Source organism: Mauremys mutica, chromosome 17 (assembly GCF_020497125.1).
Source record: "Mauremys mutica isolate MM-2020 ecotype Southern chromosome 17, ASM2049712v1, whole genome shotgun sequence".
In the NCBI taxonomy this organism is placed as follows: Eukaryota; Metazoa; Chordata; order Testudines; family Geoemydidae; genus Mauremys; species Mauremys mutica.
The window spans coordinates 17064680-17074861 of record NC_059088.1 but is presented as its reverse complement, the minus strand read 5'-3'; the positions used below and the strand labels follow the sequence as shown (position 1 = coordinate 17074861).

At 59.0% G+C, this 10182-nt stretch overlaps 1 protein-coding gene across 2 annotated transcripts; it reads right to left on the bottom strand.

Moving 5' to 3' along the window:
- Positions 1–1402: 1402 nt before the first annotated feature.
- PSENEN (presenilin enhancer, gamma-secretase subunit) lies at positions 1403–7978 on the bottom strand. Of its 2 annotated transcripts, XM_044991298.1 has the most exons (4): positions 7909–7978; positions 7699–7782; positions 2573–2677; positions 1404–2025 (listed from the first exon to the last, which is right to left on the bottom strand). In XM_044991298.1, exons 2-4 carry the CDS (start codon positions 7757–7759, stop codon positions 1886–1888), a joined length of 306 nt encoding a protein of 101 aa, XP_044847233.1. In that variant the 5' UTR covers positions 7760–7782; positions 7909–7978; the 3' UTR covers positions 1404–1885. The 2 variants fall into 2 exon arrangements, with proteins under 2 accessions (XP_044847234.1, XP_044847233.1); XM_044991299.1 differs by lacking the exon at positions 7909–7978 and having other exon boundaries at positions 1403–2025; positions 7699–7902.
- Positions 7979–10182: the final 2204 nt, after the last annotated feature.

Here is a 10182-nt window from a genome sequence, read left to right as displayed (position 1 = left end):
CCAACCTAAACTATTTCCATCCACGATAATCACAATTTACAGGCACACTAGCCCCTGAATAGTGAACACAGGTACAGTTTGGAAATTTAAATTGATGAACATAGAGAATGGTGAAACCCCTAAGCTCACGCAACTGGGAAAATGTAAATCAAAAAAACCTTAAAAGAAACTAATCGTATCCATCGGAATCAGAAAACAAAAATAAAATCCTGCCAAGTGCAGGTACAACCTTTACTTCCATCGCTTCTGACCACCACGTACCCTTCAACCCCTGCTCCGGCCCGAGGGCCAGACCCCGGGATTCTGCTGCTCCTAAGCAGGCCGGCACAATCCCATTTGGATTTCTGATCATTTTGGCAGATATTAGGGTTTAGTTTTAAGCATTTTTTTAGATTTTTATCAACTTAAATTTTCACACTGGCAAAAAATTATGGGGTTTAAGCCTCCCCACCCATTTCTATTGTTTGAAATAGTCACAGTTGTGGGAAATTGGGAGGATGTCACACAATGGGAGGATCAGACCATTGTTTAATGACAGCGCCTGCAAGATGCAAAAGGCTAAAGCTTTAACCCCATTCCAACACCCTGGGGAACATCCCCGGCCAGAACACACCTGTACATCACCTGAGCGCCACTTGAGCCACTTCTCAGGCTGCATTTTCATTACGCTGCCGAGCTGTAGCGGGCAATTGCCAAGGATGGAGACACTCGGGCGCCAGCTGCGGTGAAATCCACATTTACCGCTGACAATCTAACCCCTGCCAGTCTATATCCAGCGTCACGGTCTGCCCCAGTTCTCCCTTCTGGGCCCAGGCCTTAGCGTGGCATTAAAGTGCCAACATCTCAGTTGTTTCTCCCCACCCACCTGCTGCTTCCTGGCCACATCCTACGCTCGCGCTCTCTCCCTGCCTCCCTGCTCCATGCCCAGGGCTCCAAGGTACCATAAATAATCATTTTCCTCCTATTAAAGCCAGGTGTGGAGATGACAGGAGCACCTGCTGCCTCCTCTCCTAGCTTACAGCCCTGCTCTTCATAAGAGGCTTGATTGCAGAGGGATCCCTCATTATGAGCAAGCCGAGGGCTGCTTCCTGCCCCCTGCAGTTACAATTGCCCAGCCTGCGCTCAGCTGCCTTTGGAATGTCACTGTGCAGCTGCTCCCCAGCTGCCCTACCCCAGTGGTGGCTGCACCTCAGCACGGGGTGAGCCGTCCCCATGCAGCCTCACGTGTGGTTGTTCCCCAGCTGCCCCACCCAAGAGGCGGCTGCATCTCAGTGCTGGGTGGTGTCCCCGTGTGGCATTGTGTGCGGCTGTTCTCTGGCTGCCCCACTGGAGAGGTGGCTGCATCTTAGGGCTGGGCACACCGTCCCCGTGTGGCTGTTCCACAGCTACCCTTCCCCAGAGATGGCTGTGTCCCAGCACTCCCTGCCCCATCCCACCGCACAGCTGGGCAGCCAGGCTCCAGTTCTCACCCAGACGAAGTTACATGCCACCTCTCTGGTCTCTACCCCCGCAGGGAATGTGCATGTCCCCCCAGGAAAGGCAGGAGCCAAGACTATTGTGGTGGGGACGCCCCCTTTCCTCACACGCTGCCCTCCCCCACTTGCCTGTCTCTGCTGCCTCTCTGGGCCCTACACACCTGTCCCCCAGGAACTCACCCCCCAGCCGGCTCCCACACACAGCCGCAGAGCCAGGGGGACAGGGGGAAACGGGCCTCAGCTTTATTGATTCTCCTGCAGCCCAGCTGGGATCACGGGGCAGAACCGGGCACGTTGGAGGATCAGCATCCCCGGCCAGGAACGGCAGCTCTGGCAGGAGGGGCAGGAACGTGAGCCCTGCTGGTCCCAGCTGGAGGGCGCCCCCTGGATGCCCTCTGAGCGGGGCGCCATCAGGGGATGCCCAGCGGAATGGTGAAGGACAGGTAGTCGCCCAGCTCGCCCCACCGGGCCCGGTGCGTTTGGAAGATGGTGACCCATGTGGTCAGCACGACCACCCAGAACAGCAGCCCCACGGCTGAACGCTGGACGTCTGAAAGAGACGGGGGGCTGAGTGCGGTGCCCGTCACATGTAGGCCCTGCCCCGCTGGCCCCTCCCTGCTGCCCCCAGGGTCCTGTCCCCTGCCCCAGGGGCCCCTCCCTCCTGCCCCCCAGGGCCCTGTCCCCTGCCCCAATGCCTCCCCACCGGGCCCTGCCCCAGGGGCCCCTCCCTCCTGCCCCCCAGGGCCCTGTCCCCCAGCTCCCCAGGGCCCTGTCCCCCTGCCCCCCAGGGCCCTGTCCCCTAGCTCAGCTCCCAATACCCTCTCCCCATCCTCTGGGCACTGTCCTCCATGCCTTAGGCCCTGCCCACTAGCTGCACCCCCCAATGCACCCCCATGGTCTACAGATACCCCCCTTCTGTCCCCCTCCAAGGAACCACCTGCCATGCCCCTGGTCCCTGCCCCCAAGCTCAGCCCCGATTACCCCTTCCCTGCCCCCGATGCCCTTGGCATTGCTCCCAGCACAGAGCCATTCCCACCCCAGCCCACTGCAGCACTGTGCCCAACCCCCCACCCCTCAGCAGGCTCTGCCCCACTCACAACTCTTGATCTGCGGCTGCTCGGTGTAGGCGGGCGCCAGGAAGGCCTCGCGGCAGAACCACAGCACATTGACCAGCCAGAGGAAGGGCAGAAGGGCAAAGCCACCTGGGAAGAGGGCAGCAGAGAGGGGTCAGACCCCCACCCCATCCAGCTTTGGCAGGCTGCCAGCCAGGGCACTGCCACCAGGAGCTCTCAGCACTCCAGGCACCAGACTAGGGGTCACATGGCAGGCAGCCCCGAGGCTGGTAGAAAAACATGACTCGCTGGGTGGCTGCCATCTATACCTGCTGCTCCCTGACACCACAAACCCCAGTCCAGCGCCCGGGCACCTGCCACTCCCCCTCTCCTCCCACCCTGCCTGCCCGGTGCCCCCTCCTGCCCCCCACATCCCAGCACCCGGGCACCTGCCACTCCCCCTCTCCTCCCCACCCTCCCTGCCTGGTGCCCTCTCTTCTCCCCCAATCCCAGCACCAGGGCTCCCAGCACGCCCCCCTCCTCCCCACCCTGCCTGCCCAGTGCCGCCTCCTCTCTCCCCATCCCAGCACCCGGGCTCCCAGCACGCCCCCCTCCTCCCCACCCTCCCTGCCCGGTGCCCCCTCCTCTCTCCCCATCCCAGCACCAGGGCTCCCAGCACGACCCCTCCTCCCCACCCTCCCTGCCCGGTGCCCTCTCCTCTCCCCCAATCCCAGCACCCGGGCTCCCAGTACACTCCCTCTCCTCCCCACCCTCCCTGCCCGGTGCCCCCTCCTCTCTCCCCATCCCAGCACCCAGGCAAACACACTCCCCCTCTCCTCCCCACCCTGCCTGCCCGGTGCCCTCTCCTCTCCCCCAATCCCAGCACCAGGGCTCCCAGCACGCCCCCCTCCTCCCCACCCTCCCTGCCCGGTGCCCCCTCCTCTCTCCCCATCCCAGCACCCAGGCAAACACACTCCCCCTCTCCTCCCCACCCTGCCTGCCCGGTGCCCCCTCCTGCCCCCCACATCCCAGCACTCGACTACCCAGCACGCTCCCTCTCCTCCCCACCCTCCCTGCCTGGTGCCCCCTCCTGCCCCCCACATCCCAGCACCCGGGCACCTGCCACTCCCCCTCTCCTCCCCACCCTCCCTGCCCGGTGCCCTCTCCTCTCCCCCAATCCCAGCACCCGGGCTCCCAGTACACTCCCTCTCCTCCCCACCCTGCCTGCCCAGTGCCGCCTCCTCTCCCTCGCATCCCAGTACCCGGGCAACCGCCTCATCCCCTCTCCCCCCCATCTTCACTGCCCAGTGCCCCCTCCTCTCCCCCCATCCCAGCACCTGGGCAACCACACGCCCCCTCTCCTCCCCACCCCACCTGCCCAGTGCCCCCTCCTGCCCCCTACATCCCAGCATTTGGGCACCCATCATGCCCCCTAGCCTCCCCTCTCCCCCAATCCCAGCACCTGGACAACTGCCACTCCCCCTCTCCTCCCCACCCTGCCTGCCCGGTGCCCCCGGTGACGAAGTGGGGATTTTCCCGTGTTATGTTGTATGTGAGCCTATGTGAGTCTTACTGTTTTGCACAAATACTGTGTGGTGCAATACACAGGGAAACTGAGGCTTGTGACTTTTGCAGAGGCTGCTCCAGCTGCCTGCACAGATGCTGTAGCTGCCCCTTCGTAATCTGAGACCTAGGAGGGGGATGTGACCAGGTGACTCTTGGCCCTAGGAGCAAGATAAAGGCCGGAGGAGGAGCAGGCCAGGCAGCTGGAAGGGAGTCAGTCTTGGCTAGCTACAGGAACAGGGGGAGGACCAGAGACATGGCTCTGGGCTCCCCTTCCCATAAGATGGACTTGGCTGAAAGTCACTGATTTCTGCCCTATGCTGTGTCCTTGTCAACTAATAAACCTTCTGGCTGAGAGTCACATCTGACTGCAGAGGTGGGGTGCAGGGCCCTGTGGCTTCCCCAGGAGCCCTGCCCGGGCGGACTCGCTGTGGGAAGCGCATGGTGGGCAGGGGATGCTGAATGCTCCGAGGTCAGACCCAGGAAGGTTGAAGCTGTGTGAGCTTCTTGCCCTGGGGACAGTGTAGCCCAGAGAGAGGAGGCGGCTCCCCAGAGCCCTGACTGGCTTCACAGGGAGTAGTTCCAGAACATCGCCCCGGTGACTCCGTGACAACTGGTGGCAGAGGTGGGATAATACAGGATGCTCTGTCCACGGGGCACAGTTTAAGTGACTGGGGAGCAATAAAACAAAGGGGGATTAGTGAGAGATGGGCGTCCTGAAGGCTCAGAGAGGTGCGGTTCCAGGACACCGAGGAGCCTATGGCTTAACCCCCGAGAGAGTGGACCCCCGAAAAGGGCTGTCGCACTGAGGGGGTTCCTCCCCTGTGAATCCGTGACCACTTGGGACCAGCATGGAGAGGGCCTGTAACCATCTCCTTCAGGAGGACATTGTAGAGCTGTGCAGAGAGAGGGCTGCACTTTGGAAAGCTCACTGAGGCACAGCTGACTGCTCAGTTGGAAGAGGAGGGTGGCTCTAAGGAGCTAGTTCCTGACTCTGCTGGGGCCACGAGAGAGGCTGGGAGCAGCCAGACCGCCCCAGGGCCCACACTGGTTGCTGACCCAGCTGGGGGCCCGAGAGAGGCTGGGAGCAGCCGGGTGTTCCGGAGACCCCTGTCCCCGACACCAGGGGGTCTCCACCAGGATCTGAGAGGGATGGAATTGGAGCTGAGATCGAAGGACTCGGAGGACCATGAGAGACATGGAAGCCGTGAAGCAGAACAGCAGGAGAGGCAGGCAGCAGGAACTGGGGATGTGACTGAGCTGAGAGGCAGAGGGACCCATCCAGGGGTGAGTGGGGATGGACCCTGAGGTGCCAATTCTGCAGGGAACCTCGACACTAAATCGCTGCCCCAGGTTAAGGAGGGGGGAGAGATAGATGCCCGTCTCGCGGCCTTTGGGAGGTTGGCAATTGGAACCAGGCTGGCCCTGCAGAAAGGCTCCGGTGTCTAGTCCCCTTCCTGGGTCCCAAGGCCATAGAGCTGTTTAGCCAGATGGACGGTGTGGCCAACTGGCTCCCACTCCTGGCCCCAGCATATAGGTCTGCATGGACTCTCCTGGGCTCAGGCCCCCCAGTACAGTGGAAGGTGGTGGTCAATGGGGAGACATTCCTGGGGTGGGGAGACATTCCTTGGACTGAGAGAACTGTTGTCAGGCCCCAGGTGGTGCAGCCTCACCAGACGCTGCAGCCTCACCAGATGCTGAGGGGCTGTGTAACTTGGGTGAAGGTCCGAGGGATGAAGCCCCTCGCCCTGCCTATGGCCCGGATCCCTGTGCAGACACAGGAGGGTTGTGCTGGCTGGTAGTTGGAGTTCTCCAAGATATTGGCAGTGACCTCCTGTTGGGGGATGACTGTCTGTCTCCGGGACAGGATCCAGGCCCTGCTCCTGTAACTGCTGAGGATTTGGTTCCCTGAATTCAAATTCAATCGGCTGAGACTGAAGCAGTCAGTGAAATTGCAAATGACCTGGCTGGCGGGGAGGAGGAGCTGCTAGGCTCAGGATACCTGCCTGTCTATAACCAGTGCCCTGGAGCTGAGTGGGGCAGAGAGATACTTCCCACCCCCGCTGCACACAGGGCTGGGTGCGGAGGCAGGCAAAGGGGGAGAAACACCCCATCATGTACCTGAGCAGGAAGCTGCTGCCCTGGGAGCAGGGCTATGCAGCCATAGAGAAGGAATGCCTGGCCATGGAGTGGGCTCTTAAAAGGCTGCAGCCAGATCTATTTGGGCAGCGCTTCACTGTGTACTCGGACAACTTGCCCTGCCATGCATGCACCTGATGAAAGGGCCAATGCCAAGCTCCTCAGGTGGAGTCTGTCCTTCCAGGATTATGAGATGGAGGTGGTCCATGTTAAGGGGAGTGCAAATATTATAGCTGATGTTTGTGCCGGAGAGGGAGGCGTGAACTTCTCCAGGTCACTGGCCAAAGTGACCCCGCTCAGTTCAGTCTCGAAGGGGGTATTTTCCCTTGTTATGTTGTATGTGAGCCTATGTGAGTCTTACTGTTCTGCATGAACACTGTGTGTGCCTCAGTTTCCCTGTGTATTGCACCAGTGTCTAGGTGGTGGGAATAAGGGTGTGTGACATTTGTGGGGGCTGATCCAGCTGCCTACATGGATGCTATGGCCACCCGCTTCATAACCTGAGACCCAGGAGGGGGATGCGACCAGGTGACTCTGGCACGGAAGGGAGATAAAGGCCAGAGGAGCATCAGGAGGACAGGGGCCAGGCAGCAGGAAGGGAGTCAGTCTCAGCTGGCTACGGGAACAGGGGGAGGACCAGAACCATGGCTCTGGGCTCCCCTCCCCACAAGATGGACTTGGTTGAAAATCACAGATTTCTGTGCTAACAAGTTCTGCCCTACGCTGTGTTCCTACTAATAAATCTTCTGTTTTACCGGCTGGCTGAGAGTCATGTCTGACTGTGGAGTTGGGGTGCAGGGCCCTCTGACTTCCCCAGGAGCCCCACCTGTGCGGACTCGCAGTGGGAAGCGCACGGTGGGGCAGGGGATGCTGAATGATCCGAGGTCAGACCCAGGAAGGTCAAAGCTGTGTGAGCTTCTTGTTCTGGAGACAGTCTGCTCAGAGAGAGGAGGGTCTCACAGAGTCCTGACTAGCTTCGTAGGGAGTAGTTCCAGAGCATTACTCTGGTGACTCCACGACACCCCCCGTCCTCTACCCCCCTCCCAGCACCTGGGCACCCACTACGCCCCCTCTTCCACCCCATCCCAGCACCTGGGCACCCACTACGCCCCCTCTTCCACCCCATCCCAGCACCTGGGCATCTACCATGCCTCCTCTCCTCCTTGCCTGGTACCCCCTCCTCTTGCCCCAATCCCAGCACCAGGGCACCCACCTCATCCTCTCCCCATCCAGTGCCCTCCCTTCCCCCCCATCCCAGCACCTGGGCACCCACCACGCCCTCTCTGCTCAGTGCCCTCTCTTCCTCCCCAAAGCTCTACCCTGGGCACCCAGCACACCCCTCTCCTCCCCACCCTGCCTGCCCGGTGCCCCCTCTTCTCCCGCCCCAACTCCCCAACCCAGTACCTCCCCTGCCCCCCATCTCCTCCCCCTGCAACCTGCAGCGCCCCGGGCCCCGCCCCCGGACTCACCCAGGTAATATTTCCGGCACAGGTTGAGCTTCTCCTCGTTGGGGACCCGCTCCAGGTTCATGGCGGCCCCGTCCCCACGGGCAGCTGCGGGGAGGAGCAATGGGGTCAGCCCGGGGCCCACACACCCTGGCCCCCCAGGGGAGCCCAAAGCGACCCCCCCCTCACTGGGGCAGGGAGATCCCACCTGGCTGCCCCCACCCAGACACTTACCCGACTTCCTGAGCCCCGCTCAGCGCATGCGCCTGCCTCGCTGCATGCCGGGAGTTGTAGTCCTCCGGCCCGCGATGCATGTTGGGGGACGTATTCCTCCTTCAGAATACAATATGGCGGGCGGCCATCCTGTCGCGGTGCGTTCTGGGAGCTGTAGTTCCGTTCTCTCGCGGGACTGGGCGGGGACGCTCCTCAACTCTCCCCCTGGGCTCTTTGGTCCCCAGGAGCGCGAGGCTCAGGATGGTGCTAGGCGGGGGTCCGGGCAGGACTCGTTTTCGCCACTGGGGTGGGGAGTACAACTCCCAGCATGCCCCGGGGCTGGGGTCAGGGCTGGCAAGGGGTTAGAGGGCAGCTGGACCCAGCTTTTTTTTGAGGGGGGTCTCGTGGTTAGAGCAGGGTGGGTCTGGGATCCTGGACTCCTGGGTTCTGTCCCCAGCTTGGGAGGGTCTGTCTAGCAGGAAGCAAATCCACAGCTAATTCCAAGTTTTGATCCCAGGCCCTGGTCAATTTCAGGCCAGCTCCCAGCTGCCTTGTCCATTGGGTTGGGGCTGCTAACACTGCATTTAAAAACAGGGGATTGTTTTCTTCGCACCCCACCCCACCCCCTCCCGATATTAGCATTGTTATTAATTAACACGTTCGCCTGGGAGATTCCAGGCTGCACTCAGCAGCTCCCGATCTTGTACAGCAACAAAGAAACAAGGACGTCCCTTGTAAGACGTGGCTGTTGTCAGGCCTAGTTGCAGGGCCCAGCCTGCGGGGTGGCGACACCTTTGCAGGCCAAAGGCTGTGTTACACCAAGCTTGGAGTCTTTCTTTCCCTACCCAGAGCGATGCCCTGTGTTTATTCCCAACCGCTCCTCTGATTCATCACAGAGCAATAGTCATGACCAAATTCCCCATTCCACGCTGGAGCAGGGAACGTGTCTCTCTGCCTATTAGCAACAACAAAGCTACTAATCTTATCACTGGCCAGGCACTTCTCTGGTTTGCCCTGCTTGTGCTTTTAGTGCCCTGTCCTCAAGTCAGGGACATCCCAAAAACACAGTAACAGGATCTTTAGCACGCCAAGAAGGCTGCCTTTGCATTCCTTCCTGAAAGGGTTATCAAAGGTCTTATCAACCACACTAACCACTAGGCCAACAAGTCAATTGCTTATATACAACCTGTTAAATGCGCTTAGGCCTTTACCCTCTTCATCTAATTGCTGTTTCACGTACATACCACATCCCCTGGCAGTGAGTTCCACAAGTTGACTATGTTGTGTGAACGACTTCCTTTTGTTTGTTTTAAATCTGCTGCCTGGTAATTTCATCAGGGGACCTCTAGTTCTTGTAATCTGTGAAGGGATAAATAACATTTTTATATTCACTTTCTCCACACCAGTCATCCTTTGTAGATCTCTATCATATCCCCCCTGAGTTGTCTCTTTTCTAAGCTGAACAGTCCCAATCTTTTTAATTTAACCTCCTATGGAAGCTGTTTCATCCCCCCTCATCATTTTCATTGCCCTTCTCTGCACCTTTTCCAATTCGACTATAACTTTGTTGAGACAGGGCAACCAGAACTGTGACCAGACTGCTTCCCGAGTCTTTCATCTTCTTTCTTTTGGCTCCTGGGTGCTTTCTTAGTCAGTGTTTGTGAAGCAGAATCAGGGTCTGAGGTGGATTTTGGAGCCATTGAAATATCGCCTTTTACTTCAGAAACTCGGGTCGAAGGGCAAATCTTCCTGAAGGCGCTCCTGCGGATGCAAGGGACACACCCAAGACACATTCTCTGGACACTGCACAGGATTGGGTTCAAACTCATGCTATGTGAGTGCTGTTCAAGTTCAATGGCCAAAGCGTGTCACCTTGAGCCACCCCATTGCGGACACAGCAGCCCCGCTGATTTTCAAGAGAGCCCCAAGCGCATGTCAGCCTGTTTGGCTCATCAGTTTGGCTCAACCCTTGCTGGAGAGCCAAACTTCATCCTGAACAACTTCAACCATGAATTGACCTCTCTAAGGGGTCTGATTATTACAATAGTGTACAGGGTGGGAATACAGATCCCAGGGCTCCAGAAGTAGTTTTTGTTAAAAGTTTGGTGGTAACTTTTTCCAACATCATTTGACCCTCCTGATTTCAAACCCGGCTGTTACCAAGACAAATGTTTGGGGTTTAGTCCCATGCATATACACATGGTCACCGAAATTCACCAGCAATGGCTGATTTGTCAACCGTGTGTACGGGAACTTGTCAGCAAAATCAAAGTGTTTGGCATAACTCCTGCTCAG